General features: G+C 35.0%; 1 protein-coding gene across 1 annotated transcript; it reads right to left on the reverse strand.

Moving 5' to 3' along the window:
* Positions 1-7120: 7120 nt before the first annotated feature.
* Positions 7121-8482, reverse strand: LOC120623512. Its single transcript, XM_039889562.1, has one exon. The coding sequence runs from the start codon at positions 8480-8482 to the stop codon at positions 7121-7123; it is 1362 nt and encodes a 453-aa protein (XP_039745496.1).
* Positions 8483-22423: the final 13941 nt, after the last annotated feature.

Below are 22423 nucleotides of genomic sequence, written 5' to 3' on the forward strand. Positions count from 1 at the left end.
GTGTCTAATAGTTGTAAAAACTACAAGAAATTAATTTGTGTTTCGGGTTTTGTACCAAACACAAACTCGGTGTGACTTTTTCTGTCTGTCATAAATCTTATGTCAAGTTGGATTACACATATAAAAGGGCTTCAAAATTAATGTAATAAAAAGATTCTGAAATAGGTTATTAGGTATTTTGTTACCCTCAAAATATTATTTCGTAAATAAAAGGAGTACCTATTGATATGGTCACATGCATCTCTAACTTTTTTAAGTTATATGCGTTTTATGCAATTAAAATATCACTTCCTTCAACGGTGAAGGAAAACATCGTGAGGAAACCTGAGTGTTCACAATGTTCTCAAAGGGGTTTGGAGTCCACTTGTCCACGGTGTACACATTGGGCCAGCGTGAAGTCTCAAGTGGCGGATTGGTAGCTGCGCTAAAGCCATAAAAGGTGACGCATGCGTTAAAAAAACGCAAATTGAAGATGGAAACGCACGGAAGTAGACATAGCTAATCAGCGCTCACTAACAAGCCTGCAACGGTGTAATTCAGTTACGGATGCCACGCGTGAGCAGCGTACGAACAGGCCTCAGGCCCTCCGGTTTAACTTCAAACGCATTTGAGTGGAATATGTTAAAATATATTTTCTCATTCCTAAAATCCTTTTTTATAAAATGCATATTTTATAGTAACGTGGTTGAGAGATGTATGTAAACAAAGAATCATGTCGTTATTAAATCAGAATTATGTAACAAAAAATGTAAAAGTCAAGCTTAAGACTTAGTGTTTATGTATGCTCTTTGATTTAGATCAACATCAATAGCCTATAACAGTCGACTGCTAGACTAGAGGCATCTCCTCTCCAGTAGGGTTTGCCCATACCTAATCACCGCGCTTATATTCCCTCCCTTAGTTTTTTTGCTTTTGTTTTATTTCAAATGAGGACTCTAACACTTTTTCATTGTGTGCGTTATAGATTGTAGAATTTATAAAAAAATATTTTTTTTATCGCTATGTAAGACTTTTCACGACACAATTTTAATTTTTAAATGTTAAATGGTTAACAACATGACATTTTTAAGAATTACATTCTTCTAAAAATGCGCTTCACATTGTGTCTCAACTTCTCCTGACATTATAAATTTAAAAGCGACGAAAAAAAATTATTATTATTCTTATAAGCAAACTATAAAAGCTTACGGTAAATGTACCTAAAGTGTTAAAACTACCGTTTGCTATATGTATTCTGTCGTGGGACGATAAAGGGTTGATATGATGATGATGAAATAAAGGTTGCGCAGTTGCAGGTTAAGAATTTTAATATTGGTTTTGCAAGGAAGTGAATCGAATCCAAAATGTATAATTAAATTTACCAATGATCAACATCTTATTCAAATTTGTGGGGTGCAGTGTAATACAACAAATTCAAATTCGTTTATATTAGCCTACTATAAAGGATACGTCGTCTATCTATTTGAATCAAAGTTGTGCCACCAGTTCTCAAAACAGATTCTACCAAGAAGAAACGCAGCACTTGCTCTTGACTTTCAGAACAAAAGTAGCCTTTAAGAAATCTATGTATCATAAACCACCTGCTTGTGAAAGTATCTTCAAAATAGGTTTAGGGATTTCAGAATTAGCGGAACAATCAAACAGGTACGACCCATAGACAAAATTGTTTTTTTACTAGGCTTTCGCCATTAAATCATTTTTAACCGACTTCGATATTTTTATAATCCTAGGGCAACAACACGAGGGCTATACCACTTATACCACTAGCGAATTATTTTTTCACAGTCTTTGCAACAGCTTATGGTATCTTTTCTTAGCAAGATCGCTAACTAGTGACACTGCTGTAGTAGTTTTGCAATGTTGCAAACCAACAAAATATTATAACGTATCGTAATAAATCACCTGACAGGACTTAAACCTAGAAAAATCAGACAGACAGATATGTGAATGTTTGCCTAAAAAAATCTTTTTGTTCTTTTGAATAAGTGGTGTTTCAGTGACGGGTACAAACAGTAGAGAAGAACATCACTGTACAGTCACATTTATGTAAACGTTTCACACTTTAACCCCTTGAAATTGTAGAAATACGTATTCCGTTCTTGAGAATCCCTAAGCGGTGCTTCAGAATCTGAAGATGAAGGGGTTCTACCCCATCGGATAGTACGAACATTTCTATCTAAGTTTACGATATTTATAGCAAACACCTATGTACTTTCATCGAAATTACAAATATCTGTTTCTTTTTTATTGGATCGTGTATTATTTTTCTTCTGTTTATTTATGCTTTCTTTATCAAAATATTACATAAGTCTTGCGCCGATTCGCTAAAGATCTTCGTATAGTTCTCTCTATATCCTCGATAAAAAACAGTGAATATTGGTACACAGAGCGTATTACTAGCTATTCGTTCTTACAAAGCGTCCACTTGCATTTATTTCGGTTTTAAATATTTTGCGGGAACTATTAATTTTCTCAGGCATATTTTAAAAAAAGCTATAACGGGTGAAATTCTGAATATTTAACATATTTTATATATATTTTTTTGATGTAAAATCGATATGGAACCCAAAACTGTAATTTTTTTCACTCGTGTCTGTATGTCTGTGTGTCTGGGCCGCGCATCACGGTGAAACTACTGAATTCATTCAAGAAAAACTTTGCAAGATTTGTCCCGAAATTCAGCTCAGCTCCTTTGGGAGAGGGGATGAAGTTGTTTGACACTTTTACACCGTAACTCCGTCAAATATTAATCGATTTAAATAATTACGTTTTACGGTATAGGTTATACTGTCAGTTTAGTTTTTTACAAATTTTATGTATATCTGATGAATATGATAGAAGATGCAGGGCAGGAATCCTCGGCGGACAGCAGCAAACCTCACTTAAGGCTTTAAGAGGACTTCAGTGCTAGGACTAAATGTTAATGTTAGAAATTTTCTTAGTTAACCTTTATCATACGAATCAATAAACAATACGATTACGATTCTTCTTTTAACAATTACTATTCTTCGTTAGTGATAGTAGCTGAGACTTGTTGATACCAAATTATCTTTCAATTTTCCAAAGACGGGCACCCATCCGCTTTCGACTAGTATGTTGTGGTGCTGTTGAGCCACACATTATTAATGCAGTAATTTATTATCGGGAATTCAAAGTATTTTAAATAAGCAAAAACTTGAGTAGGTCCTCGGGACGGTCATTTGCTGTTGGAAATGTTAAGCAATTGAATTAAAGCTCCAAGAGCAAGAACATAACTATATTATGCGCCGACACTCCTCAGTCGTCTGTTTAAATATTTTATAATACTATATGTACTTAATATCATACGTTTTTATATTTGAGTGCGATTGAAAAAACTTAACGTTTGGTATCTAATTTACTTTCCGTAGGTGTAGACTATGTAGCAGTACGCAGGGTCCCGTAATTTATGCAAGCGAAACAGCAGGGCACATCTTGTAGTATCATAAATGTCTGTCTCCAAGATGCGAGCTTTCTGAGAAAATTTTGTCAACATCGCTTTGGATGTAAAGACGTAACTAGGTAACATTTTTTTTTTAATCTCTATGGAATCATATGTATGATTGTAGTGAAGTACCCTAATGCTTTTTGGGAATTAAAAAAAAATCCTAACCTCCTGTACCAAATTTGGTTTCGATTGGTTTAGTAGGTGAGCCGAATATGAGTAACACAGAAGCAAACCGACTCACTTTTTTATCCATAAATTGGAAAACCATCGCTTATAAACATGAGACCATTAACGTAAGGTGTTAAGCCTACACCAGGAACCACGCCCTTCAGAATATAATAAAAATAAAGATGGCAAGTAATTTTCCGGATGAGCTCTGTCACAAAAAAAAGTTTGCTACTAATCTACTTTATTATCCGATACTCCACTTTTGCATTCCAAAGCGTGGAGGTAAGTTCCACACCAAAGAACCTCTTAAGTTGTCTTCTGTTACCAACTCAGGTTAGCGTAGTTTAATTAGCGCAAACGATTGACTAACGCTATCAAAATTCGCCCACAGACATCTGCTGCAATAACTGTAACTGTTATTACGTATTTTTCTAGTAAATCAGTTTTCAATTTGTTGGAAAGTGACTGAAAACGTTTACCCATTTACATGAAGGGTTCTCAGGAGATCCTTCCCGACTCTGCATGTCGAGTGTTTTGCCCCCAAAGCTAACACTTCAACCTTTGAATTGTGATGCGAATCATTTTAGTTCTCTAAATTGGTATCGTAATTTAAATAGAACATTTAATAATGGAAGTGGGAGCCCAATACAAGGATGTCCTCAGAGCGGATGTTACATGACATCTTCCATTCTTCATCATCTTACTTATTTTACCTAATTAAAAAAATAACAGGCGATCTTTCATCTCATAAAAATGAATCCTGGCGTATTAAGGCAGTACGGAAATCTTATTAACATACAATAATAAATAAATAAAAATAAAAAGCCTTTTATTTCTTGCATTCCATAGTACAATTTCATTTACAGTGTGCATATAGAATAGATTAGAAATAAATAAATTAAAATTAATGTGATTATGATTAGCAAATAATTACAATGTAATAATAATATATTCAAATCCATTTTATTTTTGTAGTTTCATTTAAAAATGTATAAGTAAATTCATTAGTTGTCGATTTAAGTTAGTGTTATAATTTGCATAACATCTTCACAGTAATCAATTTAATGTTTTTTTAGCAAGAACCCTCTCCATGAAAGGTAAAGGCCTCCTCCAGAGGCATTGTACAATATTCAATATTAAATATTAACCCACCCTCACACCTTGCACAAAATAAAGAAAATGCAGAGGCAGGGTCGTAGTGGGCAGCGACCCTGCTTTCTCAGTCCAAGGCCTTGGGTGCGATTCCCACAACTGGACAATATTTTTGTAATGATATAATGTTTTTCCTTGATTGGGTATTCATCTGTAAATTGAAATGCTTCTATTTAACTTTTTTGGAAGTCAATGGTATTTTAATGATTATTAGATGATGAAATCAATTCAAGAATATCAGTATTGTATAATATTAATGGTTATACCGTAAATGTTCCACCAACATTATTTTGTACCGATCATGCATACAACGTATTGAATCAGAATACCAATGCATTAGCAGAATACCACGTGAAGGTACATCAAGTATTCCAGACGTGCACCTCCAGTAATCAAGGTGGAAGATTCTCATCGCCTTGCACTGAATTTGATTTGCGTCGTGAACGCCCAGGAATATTCCGCGTGCTGCTGTTTTTAGTCTATAGTTACTACGAAAATATAAATACATGAACAAAGTTCAAAGTGTAAATAAAACGTAAGCTTACAGAAAAATCCTATTATAATATTAAGGATTATTTAAAGGATAAAAAAGCTTGGGTGTGAATTGCTCTAGCTTCATAGCTTAATATAAATTTACTGGAAGATGGTGATAACAAAAAAAATTTACCCGGCTAAGTTTGTTGTGGGTTCTTCTTAGACCAGGGCGCGTTTGGAACCCTCGCTTTAGATTTAAGTTGGCGAACGAAGTTATCACCATCCCCTTACAATTATGTAAATAAATATGTATGAACGCTTCATAAGTGCCTGTGATAGGCCTATATGAATAAAGAAATTTTGAATTTGAATTTGAAATTGAACTAGGATCGATTTAAGCACCCGAAATAACAAACCTTTTCAATTAACACTATTCATTCGATAAACAAATTACACTTAGTTTTATTTATATACACATCAAAGCGGCCAACAATAAATATATATATATATACAACATAATAAGGTTTTTAGCCTTACAATACCTATCATCATCATCATCACATCAACCTATTATCGGCCCCCTAAGGCCTTTGTCCACCACGCTGGTCCAGTGCGGATTGGTGGACTCCACACACCTTTGAGAACATTATGTTGAACTCTGAGCTATGTAGGTATGCTCACGATGTTTTCCTTCACGGTTGAAGAAAGTGATATTTTGATTACTTAAATCGCACATAACAGAAAAGTTAGAGGTGCGTGCTGAGATTTGAACTCGACCCGCAATACCAATAGCAAGAAAAAATTAACACTACATACTTTTATAATCATCTCACATACAGGCAAAGGTGGATACAGCCATAATGCCTATGTTTTTAATAAATTGCTAACCGTACCTTTACAAAGCTACTTATAATAAAGCAACAATCAAGTAAGGTGCTTGACGTGGTAAGAGTATATCAAAACAACTAACTGCACAAATAATAAGGACGTAAGTGAATGTAAAATAAATTTTATGAGAGCTTCCTAAAGAGAGTTATTAATTTAACGCATATAAACAAATATTTTTTACCCTAAAACAATATTGAAACGACTATATCGCCTAAGAATTACAAATAAAAAAGATTACTGATAGTAGATAACAAAAAAAAGGTTTTTTTAAATTGATAATGCTTGGTGCAGCTGTAATTGCTAGAATAACGTAGGTACGCAACCACGATAATTACAAAAGAGAGTCTACCGCACGCGCCTACCGTTCGTTCGTTATTTGCGTTAAATGGGCCCATTTGGAAATTAACTGCACGATTGCTCCCGAATAATGTGCTAGTGTAGACCATACAGCGATATGTGAAACGGGAAACGTTAAACAAAACGAAAGGGAATTGGTAAAGCACCAGGGTACGACGGTCAAGTCAGAATCTGAAATAATTCACACAAACACGCAAATAACGCCATCTAGTAACGAATAGCTAAACTATGTCGCCTAGCTGACGCGGACGAGCTGACGACTTTGCCGTTCCCAGGTACACTAAGAATATTACTCTACTTACTGATAGATGGCGTTAGTAAACTTGCATATTATGATATAAATAAAAAACAGTTAAAAAAAATTACAAAATACTTAACATGTTATAAAATTGCGCTTTTCAAATTCCTAGATTTTGGATTAAATATTGGATTGAAGCAGGAGTTACTTTTTGGAAATCCATAATATATTATGAAAATTAAGCTTAATTTGCTGTTCGCGGAGTATAGCAAATTAAGCTTAATTTTCAACATATCTTGCTCTAATATATGTTGTGAAGCAAGTTTTTGGGTTTGGTCTAAGATGAATCACTCTTAAATGAGTATGGATACCCAGCGTCATACATTGTAATAGGATAATGAATTATGTGATAGAGTACTGACCTTGATTTGCTCGGTTGCTTTTTTAGCGATGGCTGGGTCGACGATTTTGATGTCCAAATCCGACGCACATTTTTTTGCCGTTTCACTGAACACAGCAGCGTTTACGTAATACGTAGATACTTTGTCACTGGTTTCACCTGGGGAATTAGGGGATAAAATGCCACTATCCGTGTCACTAACACTCGCCGATTTTTTCGGAACTAAACACTTTTCACTGACTGGTGATTTCAGAGGGATTTTTGATTTTTCACCTAATTTCGAAGGAATTCGCGATTGTTTAGATGCTTCGTCGGACTTAAATCCAGTCTTTGGATCAAATATTACGTAGTTATCTTTATCGCATCTTACTCTATTATTTACCGTTACAGTGTACTTTTTGTTTGGGCTAAGATTAAGAAAAGGGTCTTCATTGTCTATTGGACTTTCAGGTATAATGGATTGTATCTTAGGAGTAATCTTTTGTACGGATTTTCCGTCAATGGTTCGCCGTACAACTGTGTCGTTTGTAAACTTTAAACGCACATACTCATTAGAAATTGTTCTTCTTACTGGTGAAGACAACAAAGGCGACGGTTTGATTTCTTGTAAACTATTTTTGCTTTGGAAAAATGTCTTTGGCTTGTCCATGGCCTTTGCAGGCGAAAACGGGGATTTTAATTTAGAGTTCTTTTTCTTTTGACTGTTTCCACTTAAATCTACGGCGCATTCCTGTACAGTGCTTTTGTAAACTGGCAGAACGCTTGATTTATCATTTAATTTATCTACTTTCGCGGGTTTCGTACTTTTTACAAATTCAAAAGGCTTATTGAGCTTTTTAATTGGTACGGGGGTACTTAGCCTTTTTTCTTTCACTTTTTTTATTCCATCGTTAGTATGTAAATTTTTACTATCTAATAAAGTATTAGCTGGCTTTATAAAAGTTTTACTTCGATCACAAACAAAAAAATCATTGTGGACCAACACGTTCTCTGTTATTGGATTTTCCAAAATATTATCAATATTGATGTCCACATCACTTGCCTCAGAATTACTTTGGGATGATCTATTTTCATTTATAATACAAGATATTCTTTCTTCTACTTCTATAAGGGAATCAGACTTATCGTATTCATCAAGACTCCTCGAAGTGCCACAACCAGAGTCCGATGGTGTCTGCACTTCAAATATTCCTTCATTCTTTTTTAGTGATTTCTTCGACGAATTTTCAGGGCAAGAAGATCTTCTCTTAACTGTCCCCGTCGCAGCGGATGGAGAATCCCAGTCTAAGTGCTGCAGAACACACTGGCCACTCTTTTTAGAACGTCTCGGGCTAGTCATCATTGGCCTCTTACATAGTTATATAACTAGTTTTAATAACCTACATGGTGTTGTAACGTAGAAACAGCGTACGGTGCTAGCAATACTAGATGGGTCAGATATAGCGGTTTAGATATACAGTGGTTATTAGTGCAATCGAACACGAACACGTCGACGGACTCGATTGTTATCTAATTACGAACTTGACGTAAATGCAACATGGGGCTTGTGCCTTATATAGGTAAGTATGTATAGTAGAATAGAAGAGAATGAATACGGAGAGAAATAAATGATTTAATATATTATTAGACCTAAATTAAAAATTTAATGATGTAAGTTTATTGTTTAAATAAAATAATGCAAAATCTAGCCCGGCGAAGCGGGCTGGGTACGCTAGTATATCATAAATGAGAAAGTGGGTTTTTTTATAACCTAAGTTCGCTTTACCGCTAGATCTATTATGATGAATTGGGCACACCATCTTTAAGGAAAAGAACATAAATAATTGAAGACCCAGCAGGGCATGCAAGGAGCACGTCCACAACATACCACCCCGGGCGCATCAATTTAAGGCGTAGGTGCTAAGCCTCATGTAATCACACCGGCAACCTCGCCCTTCAGACCAGAACACAGCATCGCAACAATGCTTTTTAGCAGCAGAAATAAGCATGGCGATAGTATTTCCCCCAAACGAGCTCGTTCACAAAAAGCTCTACTACTGCTACTAAATTCTATTAATTAAAAACCGGATCTTAGAAAAAAGTCCTCTGCTCTGTTGCTAAGTGAATAAAGAACAAACCGACGAACTCACTTTAGCATTTATTATATTAACAGCGACGGCGGAAGCTAACTTATGTTTTCGCAGACACAAAAGGGACCTAAACAGGAACAGAAGACAGCGCCGAGACCGGAAGGCAGTTTTACATTGCAGACACACGTACCGTACGTCGCAATCAGCAGACTTCCCGGCTAAACGATGCCGTTTACATATTTACTTCTGTACAAATGTGTTACGTTAGAATATTTGTTACACAAATTTAAACGACTTGTACCTTTGTTCTTTTTTATTTATTTCTGTTTTGTTCTTGTGTGCAATAAAGTATTTTTGATAGATTGATTGATGGAATATTTTGTTGATAATATATTTATTTATTTATTCGTAATCAACAGCGTTACAATAAAAACATATTTATAAATAGTTTCATTTAAATCTAAGGCCACAAAGATTACATAAACGTAACACTTTGAAATAGTACGGTCTCGGATTTAACATAAAATGCCTTAAACTATGGTACCAATAATACAACTTTATTGTGTAAAAATATATAAAGGAGGTTAAGTTTTCTTTCACGGTTATTATCCCAAACGTGATAAAAATCCTTACAGCCCACCAACCCGTATTGGATCAGCGTAATGGGTCTTTGTGGAGACAAGGCATGTGTCCAACAGTGCAGTGTAGTTCTACGCAGTTACACATACGTTCTACTTATATATTATTAGTAAAAATATATATTTTTTTCAATTTCAAGTATTCAAATTATAGTTTTGCATTGGGTTAAATTCTACCAATGAATATAATATTGCTATGTGTCGACGGCAGATCAGAATACAGTTGTAACCACCCCACATCTTCCCGCGGGTTTTCCGCGGCGACCAAGGGAATATAAAAAGAAATAATTTTTCGCTACTAAGCGATAAGGCCTTTTGTATTTTACTTCCGTCTTTGTATTTCTATAGTTATTTTATTTTCCTAACTTCATAGTGATGTACAAATAAAGAGTGAAATATATTAATTGACAATATACAACATCGAATACAAATAATAAAAAAACAATATAAATTTATTAAAATGACATGTCATAAATATAAACAACTAGCTGTTACCCGCGACTTAGTCTGCGTTTGATTTTGTTTTTTGATGTAGCATTCAATTTTGTTGTAGTTCTAAAAAAAAAATATACTAATTACAAAAATAATTATTCAAATCGGCTATAATATGTCGGAGCTATGGTATTAAATCTAACCTCTCCCAAAGGAACCGAGCTTAATGTCGGGATAAAAAGTATCCTATAATACTTCTAACATTTTCAAGAATATGTGTACAAAGTTACATGTGGATCCGTTAAGTAGTTTTTGCGTTTAAACGTAACAAACAAACTTACATTGACATTTAAAATATTAGTAGGATAGGATAGGATAGGATAGGATAAAAATTAAATAAATGAATTAAAAAGACTATAAAGACTTTTAAGAAAGATTGATTTTTTTTGAAGTGCGTATATATATAACTTACTTCCACAGGTACAAAATAAAACATAATGTATGTAATTAAATTTAATAACTCGCTAACAAACCACTTCTTAAACTAACTAGCAAAACTAATAAGCAACTAAGTGGCCTTCAGACGAAGTTGGTAAGAGATTTTGACAAATTAGTCCCGGGTGTCCTCGCAGTGGGTAACCTAATTACCCGAAAAGTAGGGACAATAAATAACTTCAGCGATGGAGGGCCTTAGCTTTACTTGCAATTTTGTACAAAGGGTTGCGTTATATTATATCGAAGTAAGTAACCAATACCATGAATTACTTCTTTTTATATACATTTGCAAAATGAACTTTAATTTAATATCTTATCGCTTCTAAATAACGTTGAAGGAACTTATATATCTGTATATTTATTTCTCTCAATAAAAATCACAACGTTGTATATAAAAATCGAATCCAGTCGCGACGCGTCCCTAAGTTTATATGATTATTTAATCAATTGCTTACTTAAGACCCAGTTGGGTTTACGGTTAGTTACTTAGCTTGGTCTACACTCCCGTGCTTCGGGGAGCACATTTTAAACCTGGAAGATTATTATAGGTACCTCCGTCATAATCATGATCATCCCTACAGGGCACGGTCCATTACCGGCCCACAACACGGCACGGGTCTCCTTCCACAATGAGGAGGGGTAAGGCTGTAGTCCACCACGCAGGCAAAATGGGGATTGGCGTCCTAGCTTAGCACCTTATTATTATAGGATAGTTATTTCGGAATCACAGGCAGACAATTAAATTGTATTTATTTGTACACAGTAAACTTAGATAAAATAAAAGAATTTATAAATAAAATAAACGTATTTCTAATCAACTGTACGTGTTCGATCTCACAACGTTCAACTTTTCGATTAAAGTTTATATTGTAGTTAGCTCTTTGACTGTTGAACCAGGGGATTTGTAGTTCGCTGCATATAGCTCTTCGTAGAGTTAAGAAGTTTGCACGACGAACAAAAATAACGTGTGATTTATTCTGAGCTCTATGTTTGTTCAAACACTTGAACTCCTATATTTATAGCTGTAGTTTGACAAAATATATGCATTCTTATAATATAAACCACCAGGGCGCAGTGGTGATCTTTTATATACGAGCTCCTGGTTTCGATCAACTACAGAGGCAAAATGGTTATAATAAAAAAATCAGATTTTTCTATGGTTATGGGTTAGGTGGGAGGCTACGGCTGTGGCTAGTTACCACCTTACCGCCAAACCATTATGCGTTACGTAACAGTGCCGCATAGGAATTACCCTACTAACATCTTAGACTGCATCATGACTTACAGAATACAAATGGCAGGTGGAGTGTTGTGGACAAATTGTTTGTATACGGACAGTAGAGTAACGAAGGTTACTTTTTATCCTGGAAACATGGCTATGATAGATCTAAAGTTCTTGTTCCGTTATTGACTTAAAGTATTTTGATCGTATGCATAATAAGTTTGATAAAAAGGAAAAGACTTCAAAAATATACACCATCCAAATGGTCACTTAGCGGCAAGGTGCCCAGGACACTGGCACTGTTTCACCTCTAGGATGCTAGGCTCATCCATTGGGCTAAACAAGCGCCAGTTCTTGGGTCACTAAATGCATGGATAAACGTTTATAATGCAATATAAAGAAAATATTTTAATTTGTGTAACATAATAGTTAACTAAATTATGGAAATTAAGCTTAATTTGCTATACTCCGCGAAAATGACTTATAAGTCATTGTAAAGTCAACATCTCCTGAGGATGCTCCGGTTTCGCGCGCGTAGAGGGTACATTGCCGAAGATCTGTTTGGTGTGGAGTATAGGAATTGAAGAAATTATAAATTACACCATGCAGATTCTCCTGCTTTTCGCGGAGAACAGCTTAATTTTCATAATATATCATGGATTTTTGCAAACTTTTCTTATAACTTTCCACAAGAATTTTTATTGTTAGTTATAGTATAGTTTGTTTTTTATATCGAAAAATAAATAAAAAACAAACTCCAGTTTTATTACATTAACTTTGTTTAGTTAATATAGAGTTAGCTACTCTTGAAATAATTATTTGTAAAATAGCAGAATATACCTTATCGTCACGCCCCAGTGCCCCGGTGAGCAAAAACAGAAACTGTAACTGCGTCTCCCGCGTTCTTAAGTGATTTACTGGCGCCCTGCGACCCATTGCGAATACGCCCTTAAAGGAACCAGAGTAGGGGACGTTTCATATAAACTTTACCTTGCCCAAAAGTACAAGTAGATTCGAAGTTTCGATCGCAGGCACGCATCTCTTACTTTTCAGAGTTACTCGTATGTGCATTACTAACAATTAACACTTTATCGGTGAATTAAATGTTCTGGAGACAATCTGGATACATTAGAGATCTCCATACCTAGTGTTTGTAGAGGCGAAGACGTGTGAAGTCTACCATTCCGCATCAGTTAAACCCAATTCTGAGAAAAGCCCCCTGCAACTCGCCGCCAAGTTTATAATTATGTTTTTGAAATTTCTCAAGTTCTGCTAAATCAATAGCATAAATAATGTTTTATTGAACTTTCTGATGATTTGTAAAAAAAAAATATTTTGATTTAATCCAGTCAATGTGGATAAACCCTTTACTAGCTTACAGTGTTTCTTGCAAAATACCTTTTGTCTCTCTCCCAAATTCAGAGTTAGAAAGGGACAATATTTTAAGAAAACCGAGTTTAAAACGGCTATATCCACCTAAATAGGTCAGGAAGGCGAAGTTTACGCAGTTTGGCATTAGGGAAACCGAAAGGCAATAAAATCCACGGTTTAGAGGCTGAATTAGAAAATTATTCAGGACCAAAGTTACTTCGGAGTGGAGAAATTGCATAATAAATTGGAGTTAGTGTGAAATAAAATGACCCCTTTGCGCTACAGTTTTAGACAAGGTATTTATGTTTTAACGTTTTTATAAAAAAGAGCATATTTGTAAATTTTTTTTTTACAATGCGCCTATTTACTCGTTTTGCTACAGCAAATGGAAATCGCATATGTGGTCTAAGATAATATGCATATTTAGAAAGAATCTGGTAAAAACACAGATCGCAAAAGCCTTCTTATGAGTTGATGGGATACAGCGGTATACAGCGGCATAGCACGTTCGGTTGCTGTGCGAAAGTAAAATGGTTAAAGGGGAAAAATTCTAATAGGTCCTGGAAAGGACACTCCGAAATATCTCCGATAAAATGCCAACTGGTGACCTTACGACAATGTTCGAGACTTTGGAATTTCGCCAGAAGTGGCAAATATTCGCCAATGTGTCTCCAGGCTTAGCGATACACTTGAATATAATAAATATACTATATATAAAATAGCCTCTACTCGTTAAAAAGTCGTTATATAATGGACGATCATTTTCAGATATATATCTAAAGAGGGAAATCAACATTGTTTAGCATTGGTTCGGGATTTCCACCATACCGAGATTTTTTCGTTAAATTGGAAAGAGTTGACGGGAAATACATTAATCTATTCCTAAGGGTCACTTCTAATGTAAGGTCACTTCTAATATCTACCAATGTTTTGACACGACCATTTTTAATTAATTTGTAACACAACCTAATCAAGTACTTTATTAAAACTTCACCACACTATCGGGCGATCTTTGTCAACTTCAATCATCATCACTTAACTCGCATAATGCGTTGTTTTTCGCCATTGCACTATCCCCCCTGCATCTGCCCTATGCAAGTGGGTGCCCGGTGCATGTAGGGGAATTTTCGATTAAATATTTAGATGAGATTTTTCCTGATCCATTTATCATGTCTAATTGTGGAGGGGTTCACGCTTTCACTGTGATGAAAGTGAAGACCTCGAAGATTTGATAATCCTTTGATATGATAATGTAATAAGAAAACGGTGTAACTCTACGCCCAGGATTTGAATAGAGATGGATGGTGTATTTTTTTAGTAACATAAGATTAGGAAGTGCCCTTTTAAGTTCAAACTTTATATTAAACGTAAACTTATAGAAATATCCTATTATAGTATAAAGGACTACGTAATCGATGTAAAAGCTTGGATGTGAATTATTGCTGTAACCAGGTTGCTTTTCTAATAATTTGTAATGACAATGTGAGATAGTGATCAGAAAAAAAAACACCCGGCTAAGTTACGACCAGGACACTTTGGAACCCTCGTAGCTTTCGTTTTAAGTTTACGAATATGGTTATCGCCATCATCTGTAATGTACCGCCGTTTATTACGAGATATTATTTGAATCAGGAGGCCTGTACCCTTAAGGGGTTCTCATCCACACATGACACAATAAATGAAATAAAAAAAATAAAATAATAATATCAATAAATAATAAGTTATAATAATAATAAAATCAAATGACCAAAGTAATAAGAAAATATTACGACCAAAATATATATATATAACTGTGGCTTATCTGTATATTTTGTATAAAATATAATTTAAAATCAGTGTTAATTGAGAAATGAATGGCTTATTTATTTCTTTATTTGAATCATAATAACCCTGCTTTCTGAGTCCAAGGCCGTGGGTTTGATTCCCACAGCTGGAAAATGTTTATGTGATGAACATAAATGTTTTTCAGTGCTGGGTGTTTATCTGTACATTATAAGTATTTATGTATATTATTCAAAAAATATTCATCAGTCATCTTAGTACCCATAACACGTAGTAGATGTGTGTATTGACGTAGTATATTTATTTATAATATGTGCCAATGCTAAGAAAGTTGATAAAGCTGTGAGAGAAGATAAAATTTAGTCCTTTTCCATGAGAGAAAAATGTCTCCCCCCCCCCCCCATACTATCCGTGCTGGTGGTAGCTGAAGATGTTAGCAGGATGTTACTTGTATGCAATATCGCGACATCGTACCTTAACCCTAAATCGCTTGGCTTCGTCTCACGACCAAAACGACAAACCTTGCTTCTCTGCTGAAGCCTCCGACCATACAAAAAACAACCGTTTTTGTGTGGGAAAATCCTGTCTGCCATTTTAGCATATTAGGTTATAAGAAAAATGCGTTTTGGTTTATCCCCGAGGAACCGTCAAATTTTTTGTGTCTTTCGGTAAAATAAAAGTGTCAATCTGTTATTTACTGCACGAAAGTAATACAAACAAACAAACACCCTATCTACTTTATTAATATTAGTAGTGATAATTACTTTCTTAGTTCACCTTAATATCTAATTTGATTCACATTATCTTAAACGAATTTAAAACTCCAGCAACAGCAAAAGGGCAAGGCGTTGGAATCTAATTATTTTTCTCCCCGACCCGTTTGTTTCATTACTCGGGATGGTGCTGTACAACACACGTAGAGACGCCCAAATATATTTTTAATTTTTGAATAATTTCTTAAAATAACTTTATTCAAATTCAAATTCCAAAATATTTTATTCATGTTCATACATTTCATCTTCCAGTTACAGTTTTATTATAAGTATAGATGTTAGTGATGGTGATAACTGCATTCGTTAACTTAAAACTAAAGGTAGGAGGCTTTAATAAATCTTCGGCTTCAAAAAAAGAGGGACAGATTAACCGACATAAAAACAAGGACGATGATATCAATTCTGTTGTATTTTTGTTTAAACTCTAAACTTTGTCATTATAGAACCGAATAAAAAAAAATATTGCGCTCCTAATTACATGTTGTTACATTTTGATCAGGCTAAGATCTATTGAAGATATCCTGAAGATATCGACGGAACTCGCCCAATATTATTGGCACACCATAGCGATTTGATATTTCAGGAAGTAGCTTGTGCATTTTCTTTCGAAACCATTTGGTCAAGTGAAGCTGATGATGACAACGCAAGGCCAACGGAACTACACATTATAAGTATTACAGATGTTGCGATTTAATTATGGATTATCGTGTATGGTAAGCCATTTTTGCTTGTCACAATAAAGGAGCTGATGGTAAAGTGCCGGAAGAACTCCTCAACAACTCACGTCCCGGCTTCGGGAAAAGCAATACTTTGTTAAAGTATTGCTTTTCCCGAAAAACAATTGCAAACCTACAAACAAAAAAGCGTAAAAACAATATTTTTGGACAAAAAATACTGACTTATCTGATACATTAATTCTAATAACGATTTTTTTTATTTAATTTTTTTATCTGATAATAACTAACAGTTAAAGTACTTAATGGACAAAAAGCAACAGCAAAAAGAGCAAGGCAAGTAAAACCGCCCGGTGATAAATTTCTCTCACCAACCCTTTTGTTCCAATAAAAGGGTTAGTACTGCACAACATACGTAGACGCCGAATATATTTTGATTTGTAAAAAAAACTGTGTTAATAATTTAGGAAGATAAAGGCAATTTTTACGAAATTTATTTTAAAGTTTTAAATAATTAATAGTACTTAAACGGTGGCATGCAGAAGGCACTGTAACTGCACTGCACTTACTGTTGCTCTTAGCCTGATCTCTTTCCAGTAGTGTCGTTCGTCCCATCGGACGATGAGAGTTATAGTCATGGAAAGAGAATACAACTTTTTTTTGCACCCACTTGTGAACTATATCTATTGCCTAGTTGGATCTGGAGATTTGACGCTAACGGAAAATGATTAGGCTCTGGAGATCACCGTAACCGAAACCGTCAGGGAAACTGTTATAATACCTGCTGTTGAGAGTCGCTGGAAACAAGGACCGAGGATTTATGAAATATCTAAAAAAGACGTATGTGCAGCAGTGGATGTCAATCGGTTGAAGAGATTGATTAATACATCGTTAAGCATCTCTTCAACCGACCATCTGCCCAAAATTTGTGAAAAAGAAGCAAAGGGGCAATGTGTCAAAATTAAATTTGCACGAAACCGCTTCGTAATTATTTTTTCTCCCCGACCCCAGGCTAGCGCCTTACTGTGTACAACAGGCTAATATTTAGAGGTTAGAAACGCAGAAATATAAATATGTTTTTAAATAACATTCATATTGTGCAGGCAAACCATGCTGTGTACTGATGCGGAAAGAAGATTCTGCCGAAAAGAATTAGGTTAGCCCGCTACCATCATCATCAGTTACCACCATTATGTGATATAGCAAGTAAGGGCTAACATGTAATGGAATAAATAAGAAATATCATTAAAAATAATTTAAGTACGTGATAAAAGAGTGTTTAGTTTTTATAAACCACATATTTCTCCCACAATTTTGATCCCAGGATAAAGTTTAGCAACAAAAGTTTTTCACTACGGTGAATAATTTAATACCCCATCGGCATTTGAGCTCGAACTAGCCCAGTATTTTACTTGAATATACACAGTTTGTTGGTGGTCGTAAAAGCGGGTTCGCCTTGTAAGTTTGCGCCATAATGTGTCGCGTTGTTTTACTGCGCCCCTAACAATATTTCGTACTTAGCTTAAGCCATTTGGCGTGACCTGAACAATAAAATTTGGATTTACTTATACTGTATACTCCTCACTGTCAACATATACAGTAGTGAGTGTTAAAAAATAGTAAAGTTCTTCAGAGCATAGGCAAGATTAATTGACCAAAGTGGCAAAAATAACAACTACATCTTTAAATAAATTATAATACACGAATGCCGCCATATTGTTTTTATTTCAATTATAGTAGTAGTATAATGGATATTTTCACAAACATAATTCTACTAATATTGTAAATGTGAAAGTGTGGATGTTTGTTACTCAATCACACAAAAACGGCTGCACGGGTTAGGATGAAATTCTACACGCATGTAGCATTTGCATTGAAAAGAACATTGGCTACCTTTTATACCGATTCCTTAATTAGTTTCCAAAGGAATGTTGTTTACGAGCTAAGTCGCGGGAGGACAGCTTTTAAAGTGTGTATGTATGTCACCTTTGCTATGGAAAAGGTCCAAAGGACATGTACTTTCTATACCGATCTCTCTCTCTCTCTTGTTAACGAGCGAAGCTTTAGACCCAATTCTGTTGTCTACGCAGACGAAGTCACGGGCAGAAGCTAGTATAAATTGTGAGCTTAGGGTGCCTTTTCACTAGAGCTGTGCGATGTAGCTAAACAATAAGCGAGCTGAAAGCCACGCCATGAAGATATATTACCGTTTCAACTAATTCTTAATTGTGTAGCGTTATCTAACTCATTCCTAGCTCACATATTTAGCTCTCATCCTTAGCACGCAATTCTCTATACAAAAAACATAATTCGTTGAACGCGTCATAGATCCTTAGCTATAAGGTTAACTACATCTCAAGAGGAAAGAATACAACAAAAATATGATGATAGACAGAATATGTTCATCATAGTTTATAGCAAAAGAGGCCGGAGCTGCAAGGATCAGGCGATTGCATCACAGTAGCCGCATCCATTCATCGCTTCCGATGAGGTTGAGACGTGCTAGCATCATTTGTATTTTCAGACTGATAAGTTCTAAAGGTAGTTGAGTGCGGCTAAATGAGGTTGAAATACTTATACTGTTAATTAATTTATTTTTGTGACTCCTTGTTAGTACGGTACCACTTATACTAACTAGATGGAACTACATTATTTATGTATAACTATAAACACAAATGAATGGAAGATGACATTACACATTATACACGACATGATATTAATATAGCGTACTAGATTGGTACCTACTCTGCGAATATTGAAATAAAGGTCATTTAATATTCTCAGAGTAACTCAACAATTCACGGAACAATGCTAATAAAAATATAAAATTTAACTTATGATGCACTCGATTTAAAAGCTTTTACAGTTCACAAATCTTTTGATAAATTTAACCCTAGACAAAGCGATCTTATACAACTTATTAAAATTGTCGTTGAAAAGAAACTTTTTACCCGAGCCCTCCGCGTATCTGGCACAGAGCCACGTTTCCCTCCGGAAAGTACCTACCGTAATCCCTCTGATATGAACCTCATTCCTATTTATATGCAGATTCCACGGCCGACCATAAGTTATCCGTTCAAGCTACCGGATCATTCCCTTAATGACTACGGTATAGCGGAAAAAGTACTACGGAAGGGCGTTTTTGTACTAACATGGGCCCGTGTCGAAGTCAATGTTGTAGAATCAGCAGTGCAGAATTAATTAATAGCGCCTCGTTGTATTATTAAAACGTGGAGGGTTTTGGACGGATTAATAACATTAGTGACATTTGCGCTATGTTTGCTTAGTTGTGATATGGAAATTCTGCCGGAATTTTAATTTAGGAATACAGTTCAATGAAGGGTTACCACAGAACTGTAATAAGTTGATAGGCGTAACTTGTTATTTTACAAATTATATGATGCCTTTTTTAGGGAATGTGACTAAGTAGTTATTTAACTTGCCGACAACCACTGATTTTGATATATATAGATAAACAGACAGAAAACTCTTGGAGATGAAAATAACATAATTTTGTCTCGTTAAAATGCAGAAAAATGTATATCATAACGCTGGGATCCACTAAGAAAGGATTTAAAATAAAATTATACCATAAGGAGGCAGCACACAGTGAGTTAAGACGTGTTCAAATACTAGTTAGAGAATAAGGTTATATCAGGTATATTTGTATAAGTGACTCAACCGGAAATATCATTCTGGACTTCTTCTTTTAGAGGTTTTGTAGTTTACACTTTTAATTGTGATAAATATAATATCGAAATTTAACGAAAATACATAAATCTTAAATTAATTACATATAAAAAAAACCATTACAGTGGATAATTATAACAGATTGTGCATGGAAATTTTCCTGGAAAATTGCCAACCGTAAGCAGATTTTGATTAAATTAAGCGATAATAAACGGGGAGAAAACCTTTCGGGGGAAATAATGAAAATATTGTCTGACGAGATAAGGAAGCTACTGTTGCAAGATTAGTTTAACAATTATTTTAAAGGAGATCTTGGGTTTTAACTTCATGTAAGTTAAAGTTTAACAGCACTGGAAAATTTTAATGAAACATTCGCCTCCAATCTCCGCTCATAATTTGCATGTGTTTACTCACTTTTACTTCATACACCAGACAATTAGAGTACCTACTGGAAGGACAATAACAGTCAATATTGAACTGAATTTCAGCCACCTATTTATTCGTTCATTCAGTCAGAATGCCAAACATGGATTTCGGACTCCTATTTCTTTACTGTATAGGTAGTAAGTACTTACGTGTTTATATTCAGAAACGGTTGAAAAATAAATCTGAACTGTCAGATTTTAATCATCTGTGTTTGCGGAGCAAACAAATTAAAAGCTAATGTAGAGTATGATTCGACATCGCGTGGAATAATCAGAAAATCCAACCATTTATTGTCTTAATATTTGGTTACATTATGTTTTTAATGCAGGCATTAGAGCTATTTTGTTAACATTATTTTTCTTCGTCGGATATAACTAAACCAAGCAATATGCAAATGCATTAGCCACGCCGTCGCGTCGTCCATCTTGCACAAGATAAATAGTCCCAACACGCCAAAGAAGGACCGATAAATGAACATAAGTTCCCCCCTTCCAAGTGAAACCGAAATAGTGGGAAAAAAATATATTTTCGAATAGACGATAACCTTAGAGCTTAAGAGCTACTAGACTGTTTATATTTAAAGCAGATATTCTTATTTTAAATGAAAATTTTTGTGAATTATATAATATGTCAATCAAGAATCAATGAAGTTGCTGAATGATTTTCAACGAAATTTCAAAGTTATAGACGACCACGTACTGGTTTCTTCTTCTTCTTGCGGTGCATCTCCGACTAGCGAAGGTTTGCAGTCAGCTTCGTAAATTCTTGTCTATCTTTCGCGAGGCGAAATAATTCTGCTGCACTGGTTTAATACCCTGTAATATTTTTTGTGCTGGGTAAATATTTTAGTGTCGCGGAAAAACTGAAATTGCACGTCGTTTCACAAAACGTTTACTCGTTGACGTCTGCGTGAAATATTTATGCGTATGGCAAATTTACGCAACCGGGTGTTGCACATTCTGTCATACAAACGCACGCAAAAATTTCACGCACGACCTAACGAGTTAACGTTGCCAAAACCAAGAATATCACACACAGCCAAAGCCTTATTAAGCTTATTGAACTGGCTCTAGCATTCTGGACATCTAGCATTTTTGGACAACTTCCTTTACATATTTTACGACTAAATACCACACGAAAGCATTATAGACGCCTTTTTATTTTCTATATTTTCTTAAAATAACGAAAGGGCTTATTTAATGCATTTTTTTGCATAACATCTGCAAATCGCTGACACATTTACAGTGTAGTGTTAAATACACTACACTGTAAACGTGTCAGCGACTCTGAGAACTTTGAAACGGATCTTTGGAGATGGATGACAGAACTCTTCCACGGACAAAAAACAACCAATCAGTGCAATAGTTAAAAAAAATATTAATATTTCTAGCACAGTAACTTTTGGAGGATTCCAATCTTAGTAATACCAATGAGTATGAGTTATCATACAAAGGTCTGTTGCATCTATCAGAGAAAAAGCAATCGAGAGAACCATACTACTGGCACCAGTATGGGTGCTTCCTCAACCCGGTACAATGTCACAAAGCTGTTTATACGACGTCAGTATTTACCAACTGATCAAAGGCCACACAGATAGTGTAAGAATATCTACTAAATGTGGTACTATTTGTGTATATAACCATAATAACTCATCAGTTAATATCAATAAGGTAAACATGTAGATAAATAACAAGATTTATGAATACTC

This window comes from Pararge aegeria, chromosome 4 (assembly GCF_905163445.1).
Source record: "Pararge aegeria chromosome 4, ilParAegt1.1, whole genome shotgun sequence".
NCBI lineage: Eukaryota > Metazoa > Arthropoda > Insecta > Lepidoptera > Nymphalidae > Pararge > Pararge aegeria.